Genomic DNA, 21,605 nt, shown 5'->3' on the forward strand with positions numbered 1-21,605 from the left:
TGAACTAACGCCAACTTCACTGCTAATGGAATTATTTGTTCTCATTGCGGTGGTAGAGTGTGGTAATTCTTATTGGTTCTCCGAAGGCGGGATTTTATCGGATTTGTTGAGAAGTTACGTATGTATACGAGATTCGTAGAGTCCGCTGGTTGCATACAAATTTGTGAGTTATAGTTGTCACACTTGTAAAATGTACCATTTTTTGGAGTTGGTGAAACCAGGTGAAAAGAATAGAAAAGAAGTGATATTTTTAAAAATTCTCGCTAGTCATTGAGAATTAAAGTTAAAGGCATTTACAGCACGAAAGAAAGTGGATCTTCACCGTTCCATTCTTTTATCTCTTTCTCTTTTTTTCCAATAATTTACGAGCAGCGATCGACTTTTAAGATAGAATTATCGCACGGTAACCTTAATCTTATAGAGAATATAGCATCTTTGCTATAGTTGCTTATGTTTATCGAAAATTTATCAGGCTTCCATATCTTCTGATTTTTAACAGCTATATAATGACGGCAATAAATGTGAATTGGTTGCATTCTGTCGAGGGAGAATCACTAATGCATCATTTTTATGTAAACACATCAAAGAAAAGGAGATTTTATGGTAAAATGCGTTAGTCAAATGAATTCTTCATTGTATACATTCGTTGGTTATTTTCCTTTGTAAAATCTCTTAGGTATTCTTGAAAGATCTCCCCTACCATCTTCAATCGAAGAAGTTACATATAAAATTTTTATGGTTGGGAGATCTGGAGTAGGAAAAACTGCTGTTGTAGCTCGTCTTGCTGGAGTATTAGAATCCAGTAATTATACTGAAACTAATGGGATAAAAAAGACGAATGTATTTTGGCCGGTTAAGATATGGGACAAAGTTGTGTTGTTTAAATTACAGTTCTGGGATACCTCGGAAACAAGCATTAAAAAATATAATCACATATTACCTGTACGTACAGTATAAAGATAGGATATATTAAAATGGGATAACGAAGAATGACATTGTTTTAAATTTCTAGGCTTGTAAAGACAAAGTAGATGCTATATGTTCTGTATTTTCTTTCGACGATGCGACAGGATTTAATGACGTTCCATATTTGATGAATACTATGGCAGCTATAAAAGAAAAACCAGCAAATATAGTGATAGGGACAAAGTAATTTATCATAATCGAGTTCTCTTTTCTTTGTTATCTGTTGGTAAGAATAGTTAATTGGATCTCGATATTTTGTAGATTTAAACCATGGTCGAGTTCTACGATAGAAGACACACGTATAAAAGAATTTGAAGACAAATGGAAAGTAAAAGTTATTAGAATTGATATTAATAAACCTTCTATGAGATCCGAAGTGTTTGATTGTTCTTATCAGTTGAATACTATATGTAACATTCTTTGGAATAGGGATAAAGAATTTATATCTAAACAAATGGGACAAAGCTAGCAAATTTTTTATTGGATTTCTATAATACTCCGAAACATTTTTTATACGAGATTTAATAAAGGTAAACGCTTAATCATTTTCTTTTGCATCGATTTTCTTTCTATTTAAATACAATAGCGATTCTGTTTCAATTGGTTGTTTCAATCAGGGCAAGAAATATTCTCAACATCCCAACACAATGTATCTAGGAATTCTGGGCGAGTAAACGTTGTCAATACTGAAAGCTAAATTCACGAGCGTTACGCTTGTTTGTTACAATTACTGGCGGCAAAGTTACCGATTTACCGATTCGATTGTTTCTTTTTCCATAAAACAGACATTACGACACTTTACAGATCTTAAAGGTACATGTGCAGGTGTGTTGCATCGTATTCATGATTATACAACACAATCGAGAGATTAGTAACATTATTCGATTTACACTAAAGTTTTATTATTTAGGTTATAGTATTTTAATGTGTAGATTCTATATTTGCTTAAGTATTACTTGTCTCCAACGGTACTTGTAAATTCGGAGAAATCTTATAAATATTTATCCGTTTGTCAGTTACGTTATTGAACGATGATATTTTGATTGGTTTTTCATTATTGACTCATGCGCTGTAAAACATGGCGTGGTTTACAAGCGCGCGTAAAACAAATCACTACCGCGAGAACGTGTATAGATAGACCGATAAAATTTCCGTGGTATTACGTTATATTTTTATTTGTAAATGTAAAATATAAAGTTTTGTTGTAGAGATGAAAAACAAAAAAATTCTGCTAGTGGGGGGAGCAGTTCTTGCGTCGGAAGTTCTTTGGTATATCTACAAAAGAGTTCATAACGTGTGGAGTAATTACATAAATACGCGCAAAGTGCTGGAAGTACAGATACCTAAGTCGAAACATGACATTTCAGAGGTCATGTTTTTTACGAATGAATCTATTCTTTGTCGAACACACTTCACTACCGAGATGACCTGTCCTAAAAACAATTGTCCGGTTCGATATTTGAGGTAATGCGCGATCTATCATGCTTTTAAAAAATGGCTTTTAACAAATGATAAATAATGTTATAGACATATAGAAAGCTATATGAATAATGCAAAACAAAGTTTGGACGTTTGTATGTACATGTTCACTTGCCATTCGTTGTCAAATGCAATTGTGAACGCTCATAAACGAGGTGTACTTGTTCGAATAATAATGGATCGGCAAATGGGCTCTAACGATGCCGCACAAACGGCGTTATTCTATAATAATGGTACGCGATAAATATCATCGAGACTTGTAGTTGGATTCGATCATTGGCTACCAGAATTTGACTTAATTCTTTTTTTCAAACGCCGAAATATTTTGCGTTTCAGGAATCGCGATTAGATTAATATGTCAGGATGGTCTGATGCATCATAAGTTCATGATCGTGGACAACGATTTAGTAATCACTGGTAGCACGAACTGGACCATGTCTGCATTTTTTGGGAACTTTGACCACATTGTAGTGACTAACCAGCATTCGTTGGTAAAGCCATTCGTCGTTGAATTCGACAGGTTGTGGAAGACATTTTCAAAGAGTCAAGAAAATTAGGAAAACTTGATTCAGCCCTCGTCCGATGATACTTTATAATCTAGTGAGTATCCGTTTCATTTTTACTATTTTCCTCCCTGATACTCGAACAATTTTCGTCTCGTCGTATTATATTTGTCGAGTCCCTTCTTGCTGATACCTAACGAAAGACGCGTGTTATCGTCTCGAGAGTGCCCCTTTGACGTCAAAGAAATCGAAGAGGAGGTCGTAAAACTTGGAGGCACGTTAGCAGTTGGAGGTATACCTACATAACGTATGCGAAGATACATACTCGTGAGATAGAACGTGCATGGTACCGGTCAACACGTGAATAACGCTATGCAAATTAGTACGGTGCTCTGAGCAGCGGTCAACGCTGATATGTCGCGCCTTGACGCGACATGACGCGCGGTAACTTGCTGCTCTCATCGGCCGATAAAAGTGGAACATTGTCCGTATATATAAATAGGTTAGCCTATATGAAAATAGACGTCGGGCTGTTGGACCGGAGGATCGATGACGAGAGATACTCGGCGACGTGCCGTCCGTTGCCTCAACTTTCTTTCCCTTCCACTCTGCTTTGAAATTCACGGTCTCGGCGTGCTTTCGTTACGCCTCTACGATATATCGTTTCATTTTCTCTTCCTTCTTTCACATTTATTTTTGTTATTCTATACTCGTCTTCCAATTGTTACAGCCTCTGATCATCGAATTAAGACCACATGTAGAAATTTCACTTGTTCAGCTGTAAGAAGTTATAGATAGCCGTAGATGATTATATATCAATTAATTATTTTAATTTATTACCATACCGTGTCGAAGAATATCCGCGTGTATCCACGGCCGGATAATTCTCCCGATTTGAATACCATTGAAAATGTTTGGAGCCTGATCAAATCAGCTATACGCTCATCTTTAAAAACAGCTGATTTGAAAACGAAAATTCAGTATGTTTATGTAAAAGTAGCGAGGATATAAAGGCAGCGCATGACGAGAAAACAGAAAGAAAAAAAATCACGCTACTCGCGTCTCTAGGTAGAAAGGCGAGAAGTATCGAAAATTTGATAATGATCCTAATAGAATGATTAGCGTGGTATTTATATATGATAGACCTACATCGAATTGTATGGAACGACGATGAGAAATATAATTGAATCGAACATAGATTCAAATATACTGCTCTCTAATCGCGTTTTTGCTATCTCGTGTTAATTTTGGACGTACGTAGGTAAACATGTTCCTACACGAGATAAATACATTCGCACGTTGTAAGAGAAGCATGTAACTTGGGAAAGCAAACGATTCAGAATAAACTTGCGACGCGCGGAAATAGCAACGCGTAGGCCCAAAATATCCATTGTATCCAGATACGATAAAAGCCGAATGCACGTTGGCGCAGTTTGACGTTTGCTAATCTGCTTTTTCCTGGACTGCGTCTACGTCAATAGTTAAGAACGGATCGTTATTCAGGGAAATGTACGGTTCTCTAACTTGAACGTTGCTTGTTCTGCTTGCGCGAACAATTTCCGAAATATCACAGCCAACGATTCTGCGAATCGTTCGCTTCTCTCTCGAATCGCGTAATAAATTTTCCGATTCCACTTTAGTTACACGCACATCTTTCTCTCGAAACCTCTCGGATTGTATCTCGCAAAAGAATGTTTTTTGTTTACTCGTCGCGCGTTTTTTGTTTTTGCGCGTTTACTCGTCGAAACGATTACGATATACTACGTTATACATATAGAAAATAAGTACGATACTTGACAAATGGAAAAAAATAGGTATCACGTAGGTCAAGGGTGTGTCAAATCGGACAAGTGGCACGTTCGGCCGCGACAGTCACGGATACGGGAAAAGGAAAAGGTCAAAAGTCAAGTATTCCTCGATGGTCCTCTTAGTTGCTCTCTTTTCTACTTGAGACGCGGGAATTGAAGGGCAACGAGAAAGAAAAATGTTTCGCGTGCGGGTAGCAGCTGCGTTCGTTAGAACTTTGCGGAATATGCGACAATCTTTTTTTCTCCGCCCAAGGAAACAGACTGCATTCAGTAATCTTCGTTTGTTACGTTCTTTGAATAACTTTTTCTTCTTTCTTTTTGTTTCGCTACAGGTCTGATAAAATTGCGAGAAATGCTGTTTCCTGAATGTAGTTGGGAAAGAGACTAGAGCGACTCGAGGGAACACTATCTTACGTAGATTATTTCACAGATAATTGCAATTATTTATATTTAATGTATTTATTTCGATATCGTTTATATAGAAAACATTGCTTCGCGTTAACGGAGGTCTAACGCGTTGTTGTTGCATACTTCTTCCCATCTATCTGTTTTGTTTATCGTTCGTAACGTTTCTACAAGTTTGCTAATTACATACAAATTTCGCGTCACGCGGGGGAAGAACCGTGTTTACGTATGTGTAGCTTGCTGTTTTGTGGTAATGTAGCTCTACCAAATTGTGTACCATCGATCATTTCTATATAATCGCTCCATCTACCGATAAATTGCTAGAAGAATATATGCGTGCTATGTGTATACATACGCTATATCGCTTAACGACACTAAATACCGCTTAATCTCTGTTCCGAGTTCTTCCAAATTCGCTCCATCTTCGTCTCGAGCGTTTCGAACGTTCTTCGCCTGTTTCTTTCTCGCATCTTCATACGTTTACACGATGGAACGAATTGTTCGATTTCACGCAAGGCCTCGTACAGTGACCCCTATCGGTTACCGTTCGTTAAACTATAGTATAATTATCATAATGTAATAAATTACTAGGAAATCCGCAGTCATTATTGTCTCTATAGTCGACACCGAAAACACCGATCGCAGTTACGCTCGCATTCGCCGCAGTCTTAACGAATTTGTTTTATCACATACGTTTCGTATTCTTTACTGGAAAGGAAGAGAATCGCCCGTAATTTCGCGTTCATCGCACTCGGCTATTTCATACAGTTTTTAGGCAATTCTCGTCGTCGAAGATTCGTTCACGGGACAGGAAGTGTACGAAAAGATGCCCGTACGTGATAATATATACATGTCTGTGTATATACGCACATACATTTGTCGATAATTGGTCCGCTCGTAGAGAAGATTGATGTAGCGAGGAGTCTAGCGAGGAAAGGAGGAGAAAAGAAGAAGGAAAATGAGAAGAACGGCGTTACGCGAATGAGTCGAATGGGCACGATGAGCAGGAAACAAAGGAAGAAATGTGTAACGAGTGGAGAAAGATGATAGGAAGGATTATCACACGTTTTCGCGTCCATATCGGTCGTCGGAGGAAATTCGACGCGACGCCACTGTGCGGAAGCGACGATGCACCGTCCTAATGGAAGATCGATGGCGAGTTGGTCGCCGCTCTTTCGAACGTTGCTTTGGCACATTGTAGGGACGACGAAGCGTCTTCGTCGCGGGCAGCATCGAAGCCACCGAAACTGTACTTTCGTTCCTGACGATCGCTTCTAAGGCAAGGTTCGCTAGAAGCTTTGACCATCCCTCACATGGTTTCTGTCCCGAGGCTACCGACGAAAGCCGGCTCCGCGATGTTCGAATCGCACTGCATCACCCATTCCCAGATCCTCTTGGTCACGACTTTCTGATCGATCGTCGTCTCGAGGCCGTAACTGTTGAGAAGCTTCCTCAGCTTGTTCTTGTTCTCGTCGACGTTTCGTTGGTCGTCTAGGACGGTGTCCAGGTAAAGTAGACTGTCGCCTCTCCTCGGTATTCCTTCGCTGGCGTCTATCAACGTAGATGTGGCGCTGTGACTGATTTTGTTCACGCACCAGGAATCCTTCAGATACTTGTTGATCTCGGTTACGTGCGGCCTTTTTTCAGGTTTGTGCTCGAACGTCCGCCTGAAGTATCGCAGTAGTCTGGGCGTGAATCGTCTGAACGTTGGCGGAACTTTGGTGGTTCTTCTCTTCAGCCACCTTTGAAAGGCCGAATATTCTGGATCCTGAATCAGATCGGCGGTCTGCCACGGTGGATTTCCAGTCAGACAGACGAACAGCACGATGCCGAATTGCCAGCAATCGGCGCTCCTCTTGCAGGCGTACCTCTCGTTTTTCACTATTTCGTAGATTTCGGGTGGTTGGAATGGTAGCCAGGTGCATCGGATCTTGTTAACGAGAGTTCCTTCGCGCCTCGTGCACCCGAAATCGCACAGTTTGATCTTGGACATGTCGAGCGCGAACACCAGTACATTTTCCAGTTTGATGTCTCGGTGCGCGAGCTGCTTCGAGTGAATGAAATCGAGAGCGGAGCAGAGCTGGTTGGCGATCCTTTTGCACGCTTCCTCGCTCAACCCTCCGGCTCTCACGTTGCCCGCTAGGTCACCGTAGGGAGCGTATTCTTGCGCGAAAACGAAACACTTCTCCGCTTTGAACGCGACCGCGTACGAGCACAGTATATTCGGATGCGGGCTCAAATGGTACGAGTAGTGAAACTCGCGGAAAAAGTCCTTCTCCGTAGTTAGTTCTTGGTGGACGGCTTTCAGCACGACTCTGGTTCGCGTAGCTCGATGAGTCGCTAGTAAAACTTTGGCGAAACTACCCTCGCCGAGCGTCTTCTCCACTTCATACTCCTTCGACAGATCCAACTCCTCCAAAGGAATCTCCTGCACTCTGTGTATTCCGGACTCCTTTTTCTCGTGAAGTTTCATCTGAAATCAGGCCGATAGACCGGTCGTATTAGAATTCTAAGAAAACTTGCATCTCGTATCGTCGCCACGCGTACGCGTTAAAATCGATCGGCCTGCCACAAGTTCTTTCACTCGCGTCCCTAATCCTCCTAATTCGAACGTTCGATGAAAAGTCTTTCCATTTCGTTTGCGTCATCGATGCGCACAACGACAAACCATCGCTGGTGTCGCTGATACGGCCGATCGAGCGTGAAACGCGTTTAGCACTTAGTCGGCTTTCCGTCACAGAGGGCATCGCACTCTCGCTGCTGCGATTCCAGAATCGCCCTTGCCCTTGCTCGTCCAAACGCTAGCCAAGGCGATCGAGTTGCACGAATTTTACATTTTTTCTACATCTAAACGATTAACGGGACGATCCTCTGTTAATTACCTTTTTTGTCTCGTACGTCTTATACGCTTTGTTACACGCTTTGTACGAAAATAAACGAGCGACAAGCAGTCGGATCGTTTTCCTAAAGTTCAAGAACGATGTGCGTTTCTTCGTTGTAAAGTCGTCCGAAAAATAGGAGGAAAAATCGTCCTGATGGCTCGTGTAGGCGAAGGACGAAATATGGGCTGGAGAGGCGAGGGGAGAACGCCGGAGGTTGGCCGGGTGAACCCAGGACCTTTTGAGCTGCCTAGATCAATAGCAAGGATTTCGCTGCAGCAACGCGCGTCAAACCGTTTCGTTATAGTCCGTATCGTCTCGATTTCTATTTAAGGTGAAATACGAGATAGAAGAAAAGAGGAACGTCTGGATTCGGGAAATCCTATCGGCGTAGAAAAATTGATTAGTCGATTCAGCCTCGTCTTTGTAACCGATGGCGGGTCACTTTTTAAGACGCTGATTCATTCGCAGAGTAACGATCGACGTTTACAATTCTTTGGTTACGCGATTCGATTTTATCGCCGGTCGTAACGTCGTTACTGTCGTTTCTTCTCGAAATAATTCTTCTCCTGATTTCATCCCGTGCGCACACGTGTCTCGTATCTTTACGCAAATCGAGCTTTGTAGATTCGTAGAAGTCATAGGCGATTATTTTTTCTTACAACTACCGCCGGTTCTTACCGGTTTGTTCTGACAAACTTTTGGACACGAGTTATATTTAGCGTTTCTGTTTACCGGGGCTATTTTAACGCGTGCGAGAGATTAGTGAAGTAATATTTTGGCTTGTGTCTTTACGGTTAACGAACACTTTGAGAGAAAGACCGATTAAAAGGCTGAGAAGGAGAGAGAGAGAGAGAGAAAGAACGAGAGCAAGAGAGAGAGAGAGAGAAAAAGATATATTTGTATCTGCCGGTTGAGCCACATCTCTCCCTATTATACTCCATACATTTTATCTCTTTAACGTTATCCTTAACGTTAATCGCATTGCGTCGCGTTCCTGTCGACATCGATGACCATTAAAATCGATAACGACGTGTTCGATTCGATTTACTTTACTTTCGATTTAAGTTCATCGCGTCACGGCCTTCTAAGTAACTTACCACGTTGGTAGTAATCCTTTGGGCGATGAAAAAGGCGTGTCCGCGGAACGACGAATTAATTTTAACGCAATCGTCCAATTCACTGAGAAGCTTTCACCTTGGAACTTGTCACAAACGATTGTGCGTGCCCCTTCAGTTACATTTTCACTGTGCGTCACGATACGCGATTACGATAAATACCAACGATACACAAGAAGCAAGCGTCTGGGAAATCCTCGCGACAGCCTTCGACGTTTTGGCGATCTTTCACAGAAATTGAAAAAACTGTCAACGATGGTGATAAGAAAACCGCTACGTCCTTCGATGTCACATTTTCAGCTATGCGCGTATGTCGCGTCTGGAGCCGTCGCGACGCCCTGCGTCGCTTTTATAGACCCGGCCGCCACGCGCAGACGTAGATCGAGTAAGGGTATGAAACATTGACGATTAAACGATGCGTGTTTCTATTTTGCAAAAAAATCTGTCATTTTCTCCAATTGCTTTCTAAATAATTAAATTATCTTGAATGCAATTACATTTATTTGTCAGATGTTAATTTTCCCGCGTTTTGTTTTTGTCAGTTATTTCCGACTAAATCGTATTTTCTATCTCTAGAATATGTAATAAGTTTCTGGAAAATATTAGTTTCGTATGGTTATCGTTACGCGTGACTTTTCCTTTCGATCGTATGCCACAGTTTCGGCTAACTTGCACCGTTTTTTAACTCATCAGACGCGTCAATGTCTTAAATTTAAATTTAAATTTAAATTACGCGTTACGGTTTCAACCGACTCGTATCTTCCTAGCGATTTTCTTACGAACGAGGATGCGAAAGAACGGATTTCTTGTTTCCATCGTACGTAAACATTTTCCTCGAACGCTAAAAATCATCCGGATCGAAGCCAAAGCTTAAGACGTAAAGAATCGATGGATCGGAGCACGGTTAAACGCGGAATTCGCATCGCGAGTAAAATGCATTCTGTTTTCCTTGGTTTCTAAAAGTTGATCGATAGTATGAAAACGTTGCTGTCTATTCGATGTTTTCTCGTATCGAGTATCAGTGTTTTTCCGCTATCGAACCAACGGAAACGCCGTTCAGATCATAAATTTCGTTCTTGAGACGAGAGATTTATATGTTAACGATTTTCCGCCGGCAGATACATCTCGAGTGGTTCCGCTCTTTCGTCTTAGCACGTGCAAAAGTAGCGATCTCAGGTTCGTTGTTCTCCGTTGCATCGGTATAACGGTATGTGTATGCTTAACGGCAAACGATGTTCGAGCATCGTGTGTTCGCGTGATTTTGCGATCGTGAGACACGCGTACGCACGATGGCCGAATATAATAGTACTACCGATGGCCAAATAATACGCATACTCCTGAGGTGGAATTTAATTTAAACCAGAAAGTATTTTTAACATGTATGTCAAGTATACGATGTCCATAGGGATGGATCGTACATACCAGTGCAACGACGGCAATATCGAAGATATAAATAGAGAAAACCGTTACGATAGAAATAGGTAATACGACGTATCGCGTAACTATTTCGTTTCGACTCATTAGACCCGTAACACCTCTATCGTCGAGTCATTCTCGCCTCGTCGAAGGATGCGTGCGTTTCCACGAACATTTCTTTTTCTTACGCTCGTAATAATCGAGCAGCTCGTAACCACGCTATGTTCATTGTATGTGCAAATTTACATTGTTACGAATATGATTTGCTTCGCCTTCTAAATTCTCAGACAAGATTCACGACGCGATGCAATCGATACTATGAAAAGTATATCGTAGCAAGGTATGCTGGATTTATCGTCGATCGTTCCTACGAAAGCAACCGTTCTATCGTTTGGTTAACGAATAAAAAATTCGACGTCTTCGGGAATATGTAGCAAATTCTTTATTTATATACCTCTGATTCGTACAAACATTCACATACATATAATTTCGCGTTGACTCGATAAATTGGATTTAAAGGTAAACGACTTTACGAGAAAATTAACGATCGATCAACATTAATTTCATCTGTAAAAACTTAGTTCGATAAATCATTAATCCGTAGTGTATTCACTTTGCTTTCGACCGGGACAAGAGTCCACGCGCAGAAGAAGAGGAAGGAGAGGAAGAAAAAGAGGAAGAGGAGGAAGAAGAAGAAGAGGAAGAAGAAGAACAAGAACAAGAAAACAGAGAGTACTCCGAGTAGTCGCAAACGGAATAGCAACCATTGGAACAATAGGAACAGCAACTATCGGAACAATAGGAACTACAGTAAGACGATTCGTCAGAGCAATCGGAATAACTGTCGTCGTCCTCGGAGCACGAACTGTCTTCTGGAAGAAAAAACGCGTGAAGTAGATAAACATAATATATACGTTGTGTTCGTAAAGATTTCGAAAAGCAACAGGATACCTGGTAAATAACCCATTTTCTTAATTATACGTGTGACGTGATGAATATACGTTTCCATGGTCCGATCTACTTTTCTTTCGATCCGTCGTATCTTTCCTTCGTAACGTCTTCGGCGTTGTTTCAGTAAATGCTTCTCTTTCCCGATCCGCTTCGTCTCTATCGTGCAAACGATCGATTACTCAGAAACGACGTAACGAAAGAGTTGCACGATCGAATGTGAAAACAAACACGATCACTGGTTTACCTGCCGTTGCCGCATCTTTATCGTGTTTCTTGCATCTTGACACTGTCTTCATCGATAGGTCCGATGTTTTGTTACTTCCACGCTTCTTCTCTTTCTTTGTTTTCTCCGTCTTTTTATGCTTGCATTTTACCTTTTTCCTCTTACTCTCGTACTTCTTAGTAGCGGCGTTATTGTTGTTGTCTACATCCTTTGTCACGCAAGCATCTCTCGCGCTGCAGTAGTTCGTCGAAGCGTTACTCCTCACCGAAGAATTAGACGCCGAAATATCGCGCTCCGTATCAGCGGTAGCGTCCTTGCCGGTGAGATTGTCCTGTTCGGAAGCTTCGTCGCGTCTCGGCGTACTTGTTCTAAACGGTGACTTTAAATCCGCGCTCTTCGACGAATTCGCGGATATCGTGGTCGCGTTCTTTGCCGTATTTTCCATTCGATCGTCCATCGAATCTGTATTTTCCGTTTTGCGTTGTCGTTTCGTCCCAGACGGATCGTCGACGATTCTCCGCTTTTCCTCGTTTTTACACTTTCCGCTTCTTTTATCGAGTATCGTTGCTCTTGATTTCTCCACGGTTACTTTTGGGACATCTTCCAACTGCTGCGAATAAGTTTTTCGATTCTTTAGTATCGCCTATATCGTCCTTTGATACCTTTGTCGCAAGTCGGAGACACGAAGAAAAGAAAAAGCTTCGCTTTCGCTAACCTTCTGCTCTTTGCTCGTCGATATTTCCGCCTTGCCACTCTTCTTCGCGATTTCTTTTTTACGCTCGTTTGGTTTTCCACCACCGCCTACCGGCTGATCATCCAATTTCTTCTTGGGCGATTTTTCTTCGTTCGTTCGACTCGCTCCACGGTTACGAGGCGATCTTCCGGACGACGTCGCTCGTCTTTTCCCCGGCGTCGAATTATCTGTTGTTAAAGCGGGGAATAAAACGCGCGTTTCGTGGAACTACGAACGAGATATTTTTCGCTTACCTACGGGGGTGAGTTTCGGTTCGAGCGTCAACCGTTCGTTAAACTCGTTCAAGATGTTTTGCGTAAAGTTTTGTTGCACGAAATCGTCGATCTGTTTCCACGGATCCGTTTGCAGAATTTGATCCAAGTCGAGAATACCGTCGACCGCGGGAAACGAAAGCGAAGCTCTTCCAAGAATCTTCCTGCGACTCATCTAGAAGGGAAGACGACGAGGGAGAAAGGGCCGTTTCGCTCGAATTGCGAAGAACTCGCGTGGAATTGGACCGCAAGCTGAGATTAGTGGAATCGAAGTTGTTCTTAAACGAAGTCAACCGCCGAGGTATCCGTTTCGCGGTGTAGAGACGAAAGGAAACAAATACAAGATAGATTTTGCTCGTTTGCTTACTCGTAACGCCCGTTCTACGTCAAACCGTGTATTTTCGGTTTTCTCTGTTTCGAGATGAAAACGAACCGATGCAAGCCGTCGGAGGCAGCGTGCGCGAACGCGAATCCACGTCGAACAACGACTAATTTAAGAATCGTGAAAACCGAGTCGCGTGCTGTTAGTTCCAACGAAAATTCGATCGTTACTGATTCGAGCGTCGATCGTCTAGCACACCGATTATCACGAAAGGACGTTACTTGCGCCCCGATTTGTTTGTCGTATTAACGACTATTATGAGACGTTAATACGACCGTACGATTCAAATCGATGGATCAGTTGGCCGTTTGAAGCGTACAACGAGTTATCTCGTTAAGGGTCAACACCGTATCAACGCATAATTTCATTTACTGCTGCTTTTTTTTTTTTTTTTAATGTTATGCTTACGAAAGCCAACCGACAAATTGTTTCGCACTTCTTTCGTCGTTGATCCTTGATTTAGCGAAATTTCAAGGAATTGAAATAGTTACGTCGTTAGCGAGAACCGTCTGTTTTTAAATCATGGTATATTTTTTCTTTCGCTTTATGTAAGTGTTTAAATACTTTGGCCAGCGCCGCTTGTAATTGTGTTGCGGGCGTCGGATAGATAGAAGACGCGTACACGGTAGAGAAGTTTATTTTTAGCGATATCTGAAAAGCGTGAGAGACGTCGATCAAATTTTCCAATTTCCTCGTCGACGGAAGCGCGTAAATGCCGACACGATCGTCGTCGTTGGACAACGGCTGAAAGGAAAGTTGGATACGATGGCGAGAAATGTCAAGGTACACGGACGAGGTGACGTCACTTCTTCCCTGTAAGTTGTCCGAGTTTACGCCAACGGGGGACTAAATCTCGCTTATAATAGCGGGTAATCGCTTGGAAGAGGGATAAAACGACGTCACTTTTCCAATGACCATACGTTACGCCTATGACACTTTACGATATGCCGTGATATCGGTTCTGTCCGCCGTGAACGTCGTTGTACCTTAAAAGGTGGAAAGACACGCTTTACGAAATGAGCACGGCGTAGGAGTGAACTCGATTATTATTCGTCTGCGCGTAGGAACAGAGAAGGAGAAAAGAAGGGGACCGAAATATGCAGAAGACTCGTTCCACGTTGTTACAAAATTTCAAAGAATACCGCGAACTTCTGTTTCTTAATTTACTTTTCCACGGTTCTAGATAAATAGACGTAATCGCGAAGCCCGCCCGCTGTTCGCCAATCATTTATTTCCACTCGTTGAAATAATATTTACGTACAAATTCATAAAATATTTTCCACGTTTTGTCCCGTACGTGCGAATCGATGCAAATATCACGCATTCGAACTTATTAGTTCGATAGCTTATTTATGTAGCCGATATATATCGATATCGAAGAAGCGGCGAAAGCTCTATATAGAATCGCAATTTTCTGCGCTCGCTTTTCCTCTTCTCGTCGTTTCGATTTTACACGCCGACCTCTTCCCAACGCGGATCTGCGTTTTGTCGAGCGATCGACGCGTCTCACGGATATCGAAGCGCTCAAGGAAACAGGTAAATAGTTTCTCAGGATATCGAGAGAGAGAGAGAGAGATGCGATCGAGAAAAAAAAAACAATTCGACGAAGACATTGCCCCGGGCGCGACTGTCGTGGCCGCTTGACTCGTCGTAATAAAACGTCGATTCATGTTGTGGGACCAGTGTCGCCACGTATATCCTACGTATACGTATAAAAGTGCCGTGATCGGTGTGTGTCGGATCTGGAAACAGTTGAACGCGGTTGTTCGAGCGAACATGATCGAGGTAAGACATCGACACGATCCAGAGCACCGAACATTTTCAACTTTTCGATCAATATCGTACTCGGTCTTAGTTGTCACGTTCGTTTATTTGAAGGTTCGTTTCGCGATTACTTTTTCTCGGTCGTTTATTTTTTCACCTCGCTACTTTTCTTTGTAACGCGTGCCAGTCTCCGACGAGTAGAATTCGAAAATACTAGATCGTTATTTCGAAGATTATACCTTTGCGTATTTTGTGCGCATATCGTACGATTTATTAGCTCTCGTTCCGATTAGTCGAGCCAAGTTTGGATTTAAGCGTGAAACTTCGAAAATATCTTGATCTACGCGAGCCTGTTATTTTCGACTTGAAGTATCCTTTTACGTTTCTACGTTCGTTCCCGTTGCCTTCCGGGTGTTACTTTCTTCCAGTCGTTTGAACGTAATCAACTTGTCCGATCCGAACGAGCCTTTGTTATTCAAATTTATAGACGCGACACGCGAACGTTGATTTCCATGGTCGACGCGCGTTTGCGCGCTTTCGTCGCGCGTTTTGTGATCAATGCGAAAAAGGAACTCGGCATTTTCCAATCGTTGCAGATTATTGCGTTGTTTATCGGAGTGGTTGGAACTTTGGCGGCTCCCAGCCTGGCAATGCCCGAAGCGTCTGGAACGCCTGGAATTTTTTACGCCCCTCGAAGCGTCACGGAGGATACGGAAATGGTCTCGTCCTTGCCGTTGCCAGGCTCCGAAAATCTGGACGAAAAAGCAATACCCTTGTCGAAACTGGTTGATCGCCCTTTTTCATCGGCCGGACAAAACTTGGTGGAAAAGACTCAAATACCTTCTGAACTCCCTGGAACGAAAAATCTCGCCGAAAAACGGATTCCCGAACCGGTCTTGAGAAAGTTATATCAACGGTATCAAGACGATTAGCGAACGTTTTTGGACGACGTAATTTCGCAGAGACTGCAGAGGAGTTTGTCGAATTGTGAAAAGGAGATTTAGAGTCAAGTATCGATTAAAGTAGCGTCGTACAGTTTCAAATATCGTTTTTTTAATGTCACCGAATAGACGATGCCGATTTCCTGGACCGTGTTCCTCCGCACTTCCCTCGGTCCTCTCCGTGCACCTTTATCCTCGGTATTCTTCGTCGAAAAACTTAGTATATTTATCGTTTCTTCTTGAGTTTAAGTTTAAAAAAAAATTTTTTTTTAAAGTTTTTTTCAAGTATCGTTAAATGGTTAAATATAGTTAGATATACGAAATAGTTGCCGGTTTTCTCGCCGTGATATGATTTTCGTCAAATCTTAGATGGGTGAAAGCGAAATCTACCTTATCCGAGGAAGCATGGCTACGTCCTATAATACCGACTTTGAAGAATCACGAGTTTCTCACGTCCTCTGTGATTTACTCTAGCGAGCTACAAATCCAGGGCAAATAATTTCCGAAATCACGCGACAAATTAACGATTTCTTTGGTGCTTTCCTATTTCTCCGCCGTTTCTTACACGCGCGAACCGACCGTCGAGTCGACGATTTTGATCGAAAATAGTTTGACGTTTGCCTCCTGGTCGGAAGGTGACGCTATCAGTTACGTTCGAGAATCGTATATCGAAAAATCGACCGGAGCTAAATCCTTCGCGGTACGTAGCGATTTTTATACTCCGGTGAAAAATTAACAGCGGAAAGGACTGGAAAAATTGTTTTTCATCCGATTTAAAGCACGCTGCCCACGTTAATTCGTTTTCAGAGGTGGATTATCACACGCCGGGCTAACAGAGTTGTCAGTTTATTGAAAAAAGATGGAGGTTAATTCGTCTCGAACAGAATCCCTTTGTCCCTTGGATCCGTTCTCTTTGTCACGAGGTTTGCTAACAGCGGAAAACTCGAGCGAAAAGGCTCGAGAGTGTTGAAAAGGAAGAATAGAGAAGAAAGGGCCGAGAGAAGGTATTTTCCTGTTACTTTTGTAATTTCACGGTTCTTTCTCCGAGCAGGTAGAGAGGGGGGGGGGAGGGGAGATTCGTCGGGAAACTGAGCGAGCGAGTGCCGCAAACGTGGTTACGAAGGGACAAGGGAACAATTTCGATAGCTTAACAAATAGCTTCGTTATTCTGTCGCTGCCACGCGCGATAGAACGAACAGATTGTACGCGCGATCGATTATCAACGCTGCACGATGGTCGGTTTCCTAACAATCCACAGAATTATCCGACCATACGGGTAATCGCGTTACTTCATCAATTATCCGCTGACGCTGCACGCAATTAAGGCAGCGAAACACCAACCGATAACCTTCGTTTCGCCATACGTAATCGCGACCGATTCGTACCAGGCATAACGAGAGAGAGAGAGAGGGAAAGAGAGAGCTTGCAATGTTTTGTCGTATTACTCTGCGGGCCTGGATCTCCGTTATTTTCCTCTGGTTATTCAACGGCGTGTCAGATGCGTGTTTGAATATATCGATTTAGAGAAGGGAGCGTTCGATAGTTGCCCGAATATGCAAATAAATCTAACCATCAAAGGCGAAATATGCATATGTACCGATTTATATACGTTGCTCTCGCGCCTCTCGATTTTCTGATCGCTACGAGAGTGGAATTGTCTGTCGCATTCGTAGGCTGTGACTCGCAAATGACTCTTTTGCTCGTCTGTATCCGCCGTGTATCCGCGTCGCTGTATCTCGCTTTACTTCGTTTTCCTTCGCTTGTTTTTTCTTTTTTTTTTTCTCTCTTTCTCTCCCCGTTCTATCGAACGCTGCTTTTTCACGCCGATTCATAGAACCTGGTAGGACTCGCAAGCGAAACCGCGAGTTTCAGTTTCCATTGTTCGTAGTGGTACGTCGCTACTTTGCTTCGCAAAGATTCCTGTACCATCGGCGAGTTAATTATCCGAGGAAGTGGAACGACGAGCGCGGATAATTCGAATTGGGAAGAGAAAAGAGACGAGAGACGATCGCGAGCTTCCCGACTGCGGATAAAAAAAACTATTCGTCGAACGATGCGTAAAAGCGACGCGCGTAAGAGCGGATTATGCAGCCGCTGATAGAGTCGGCGCGGCACGGGCTCACGCTTTCGCCGCGTTTCCCTACGCGATTCCAAGCAGATAGAACGAATCGTGGAAATCTGTGCAACGGGAAGATCAAAGAGGAGGGCAAAAACCGCGACGTTAAAGGGAAAAGTTTGGCTGGATGAAACGAATAGGTTGGTTCCGTCCTCGAAGTCGGTCGCACAGTCGGATGGAAGTTGTTCGAGGACCACGGAGCACGTTAATTCGTTTAACGGGCTCGTTTCTCCTTTTGCTCACACCTGCTGCCTTCTCTGGCTTGGTTGCCTCTGTCGTGTTCGTCGCAGCGACCACCGGTTCGATCTCTGAGTACGCGCAGTTGTAGCTTCCTAAGTATGTATCGGCGTTTCAAGATTATTTCAACACGAACATATTTTCCGCTCGAATTTCCCACTAGCTACGTTTTCTTCCGTATTTGTCGCTACTGTTCCACGACGAAACTTGCGAACGAGACTGTCGTTCACGCGAATTATATATATCACGGGTTCCTGCGTAGTTTGTAGTATTTCTCAGTAGTATTTGGTCGTGGAAAGTTTGGCCATTACGATAGTTAGGATGGTTAAGACTCGATCGACGTTCGATCAACCGTAACCTGTCGATCGTGTCGTCGGAAAGAGTCGATGCTATCGAACTTGTCGATGTAAAATTTCGCCAGGCTTTACGCGCCCCAACAGCTGGCGAATTTTTTACTCGCTTGTGCGAAACATCGTACGATTGCTATCGTAAAAAGGCATCGTAGTAAAAGGTATGCTCGGAGTTCTGACGTAAAAACCATGGAGTCAAATTTCCGTTTTATCGTCGCGGCGCCAAAGTTTCGCGACAATTGGTTCGCAGAAGCATCAAACAAAAAAAAAAAAAAAAAAAAAAAAGAAAAAAAAGGATGATTGGATCGGTTGGAACGGGACAACGATGAATCGATGATCCGAGCTTTCGGACGATAACAGAGTCTGCTGGGTCGCGCGATACGTTGGCCATTCGTTAACGAGCATCGTTACGCACGATACGCTGCGATGTCTATAGGCGATAATCCTCGGGAAAAGAATGTCTCGTCTTTCCAACGCGATCACAGGATGACGTAATGCGTTTGGTCGTCCGTGTTTCGTGTTTGGATATCCGAAGGAATGACGCGTTTGTTAGCGATGGGCTCAAATACGTCGCAAGCAGGTCGAAGCATTCGCCTGACGTGCGAGTATTTCGAGAAAACAAGCAAACCTAATCCGGTCGAGTAGGTTCGACGTTTATCTTACGAAAATTCTCCGTTCTCTTAAAATTACTCTTCTCGATCGCCGTCGAAATCCCTCACGCGTAATCCAATTCTACGCTGATAATCGATCGCATCTGCCTTCCACAGGTATAAATTAGATTCGCTGCAACACGGACGCACACGCAGTGGAAGATAAATTTTGGGAAATTGCGAGTTCCAATGGAATATTTGGCAAGTATTAAGTTGTCAGAAAAGTATTTTTCTTTCGCAAACGTGTTTTTTACAACGGTGCAGCTTTGTACAAACGCGAAACCGAGTCTGTGAAACGTTTATCTCGACGAAACAAAATGGATCGTACGTAATTCGACAAAATTTAATCGAAACAAGAAACGTCGCGCGTCTATTATTTCCTCGTAAAACGAAAGAAACTTTTCGGACAAGCCGATACGATACGATAAACGAAGCATCACGCGTTACGAGTGGTAACAGGCTGGAAACGTTAGCGAAACGCCGCGAAGCGAAGCTTGGTTATCGCGTTTGACCTGGATTTGTAAGTACGCGTTGAACTTGATCCCATCGCTAGTGGTTCCGATACGGGGAAATTATTTTTTAGCGATCGAAAGAGAAGCTGCAATCCTGTCGATGAACGATGATGCATCGGCGGACGACGATTGTTCGGAAGGCCGTTAGCGGCCGTTCGTAACCGGCATTCCACCGGAGTATCGTCTCCCTTCCCTTCTATCGTCATTCTCTTCCTCTTGCGTCCTCCACCTCCTCTTCGTTCTCCTGCCTCTCCATTCCCATTCCTCTTCCCCTTTCATGTCCAGATCACGCGATGATACAGGAATGTCTGGGATGCCGAGAGCGATGGCGTAGAGCTCTTGGTTGACCCGGCATGGCCATTATCGTGATTACATTAGGTGCTATCCTACTGGGTAACGTGGCGTCGCGCACCCGCGAACCACCTGATTTGCCAAGCGTACAATTCGATGGCGGAAGCCGGATCGTCAGATAGCACGATCCGCCGCTATCTGATGTCCTTTACACGATTCGCGTCTCGTTTTGCCGTCCCATCAACTTCCCTCTACGCATCCCATATTAGCTACAATTTGCATCGTTGTCCATGAACTTTCGTACGGCAGTCGTCTCGCGTTACGAGCGAACGCAGCCTGCCTGTGTGGCCGATCCTACTACCTCCAAAGGGTAGTAAACCAATTTCCGTTTCTCCGATCGATCGTTGCCCGATGATAGCGCAATTCTCACTTTCCATCCGTGTTTGCTTCGTTTTTGTATATATTTTTCATCGATGCCGGATCGCTTAGGTACGTTTATTATGTGTTTGCATACGCAACGGTGGATTTCATAAAATCGTCAGATAATTCCGGATTTACCAAGTTTTCCAGGTTTCTCAAACTGACCGTTGGTTAGCCCTGTTAAACGATATTTATCAAACAGCGATTCGACCATTTGAAACTAGCCAGACGCGGTATAATCAACGTTTCGGCAATCATCGCGTTTCATTATGCGAAGTTAGATTATGTGGCGACGTGGATAGAAAAAGCACGGTTGACGACTTAATCGTCGAAATTTAACGAACCGAATAAACGCACGCTGGAAGCTTTAGAAGCGAAATACGCTTTTTTACGTTATTCCGAATTTTCGAGAAAGCAACGTTTTGTCGCGTTCGTAACGATATCGTGACGTCGCAGCGTGATTTTCGCACAGACTCGCGCGGAGGTGTAGAGTTAACAAGTACGCGGGGAAAGAAAGATAAAATTAAACTATAGAAATTAGTAGGCGACGAGGGAAGGCCGATGATTTAATCGAGTTACGTGGTCGATTAATTCGACGGTTCGGCAGCGTCTCGATCCAGGTACGTTGAAGATACGCGGTGACGCTGTGCGTCAACCGAAGAGAACGACGCCTACGAAGAGTTTGCCTCGGTAATAGAGCCGACGTCGTTTATCCCTCCCTTTTTGAGACTTTATTCGAGCAAGATATTCCCCGGAGATCGCAGCTCGAGACTAACGTTTTATAACTTGCAGTTTCTCCGGTGTGTCATATAGTCGGGTTATCCAACGACATGCTAGACGTCTACGCTTTTACCTTTTCTTCCGCGTTCCCTTCACTTTCCCGGGCCAGACTTCGTTTTTCTCTCGTTAGGTCTATTATGTAAATAGCGATAGATCAGGTTGTCAGGCAACGAAAGCTATCCGGCTGAAGAGTATACGTGCCTCGGTTTCATCGTCGCACACCCGAGAACAGAAACCCGTGTACATTGATACGTACGTATTTGGGATAACGGATAGGCAACGGCACGCCAATGGATACGAACGCCGTATTGTGCTGGCGATGGAAACCCGGTCGAACTTTAAAAGCCGCGACCGTACACGCTTCGATAATCGCGATCGAGAGGTTGGAGAGTCGAAACGGTTGCCGACC

At 43.4% G+C, this 21,605-nt stretch overlaps 3 protein-coding genes across 13 annotated transcripts; 1 reads left to right on the forward strand and 2 right to left on the reverse strand.

Annotated features, from left to right (window-relative positions):
* Window positions 1-52: 52 nt before the first annotated feature.
* LOC117233435 (ciliogenesis and planar polarity effector 2) lies at window positions 53-15,632 on the forward strand. 11 transcript variants are annotated; one of them, XM_033493773.1, is made up of 6 exons: window positions 170-403; window positions 500-603; window positions 677-942; window positions 1,013-1,149; window positions 1,228-1,496; window positions 2,175-2,310. In XM_033493773.1, exons 2-5 carry the CDS (start codon window positions 507-509, stop codon window positions 1,433-1,435), a joined length of 708 nt encoding a protein of 235 aa, XP_033349664.1. In that variant the 5' UTR covers window positions 170-403; window positions 500-506; the 3' UTR covers window positions 1,436-1,496; window positions 2,175-2,310. The 11 variants fall into 11 exon arrangements, with proteins under 11 accessions (XP_033349657.1, XP_033349664.1, XP_033349668.1 ...); XM_033493777.1 differs by having other exon boundaries at window positions 2,164-2,181; XM_033493766.1 differs by lacking the exons at window positions 170-403; window positions 2,175-2,310 and adding an exon at window positions 53-163 and having other exon boundaries at window positions 1,228-1,435.
* On the reverse strand, window positions 5,176-9,496 carry LOC117233427 (serine/threonine-protein kinase meng-po). Its single transcript, XM_033493746.1, has 2 exons — window positions 9,141-9,496; window positions 5,176-7,634 (listed from the first exon to the last, which is right to left on the reverse strand). The coding sequence occupies exon 2, from the start codon at window positions 7,632-7,634 to the stop codon at window positions 6,471-6,473; it is 1,164 nt and encodes a 387-aa protein (XP_033349637.1). The 5' UTR covers window positions 9,141-9,496; the 3' UTR covers window positions 5,176-6,470.
* On the reverse strand, window positions 11,179-13,395 carry LOC117233485 (uncharacterized protein DDB_G0271670-like). Its single transcript, XM_033493850.1, has 5 exons — window positions 12,736-13,395; window positions 12,464-12,669; window positions 11,770-12,358; window positions 11,526-11,681; window positions 11,179-11,446 (listed from the first exon to the last, which is right to left on the reverse strand). Exons 1-5 carry the CDS (start codon window positions 12,926-12,928, stop codon window positions 11,184-11,186), a joined length of 1,407 nt encoding a protein of 468 aa, XP_033349741.1. The 5' UTR covers window positions 12,929-13,395; the 3' UTR covers window positions 11,179-11,183.
* Window positions 15,633-21,605: the final 5,973 nt, after the last annotated feature.

This window comes from Bombus vosnesenskii, unplaced genomic scaffold (genome assembly GCF_011952255.1).
Source record: "Bombus vosnesenskii isolate JDL3184/JDL3185 unplaced genomic scaffold, Bvos_JDL3184-5_v1.1 scf7180000013263, whole genome shotgun sequence".
Classification (NCBI taxonomy): Eukaryota; Metazoa; Arthropoda; class Insecta; order Hymenoptera; family Apidae; genus Bombus; species Bombus vosnesenskii.

Bases quoted from the DNA above. Each gene is read 5' to 3' on its own strand.
- LOC117233435 (XM_033493766.1), top strand. From the start codon at position 507: ATGACGGCAATAAATGTGAATTGGTTGCATTCTGTCGAGGGAGAATCA. The intron at 604-676 runs GTAAAATGCGTT...AAAATCTCTTAG, and splicing joins AAAGAAAAGGAGATTTTATG to GTATTCTTGAAAGATCTCCC. The intron at 1,150-1,227 runs GTAATTTATCAT...GATATTTTGTAG, and splicing joins AATATAGTGATAGGGACAAA to ATTTAAACCATGGTCGAGTT.
- LOC117233427 (XM_033493746.1), bottom strand. From the start codon at position 7,634: ATGAAACTTCACGAGAAAAAGGAGTCCGGAATACACAGAGTGCAGGAG.
- LOC117233485 (XM_033493850.1), bottom strand. From the start codon at position 12,928: ATGAGTCGCAGGAAGATTCTTGGAAGAGCTTCGCTTTCGTTTCCCGCG. The intron at 12,359-12,463 runs GTTAGCGAAAGC...ACTTATTCGCAG, and splicing joins CGACGAGCAAAGAGCAGAAG to CAGTTGGAAGATGTCCCAAA. The intron at 11,682-11,769 runs GTAAACCAGTGA...TTTGCACGATAG, and splicing joins TAAAGATGCGGCAACGGCAG to AGACGAAGCGGATCGGGAAA.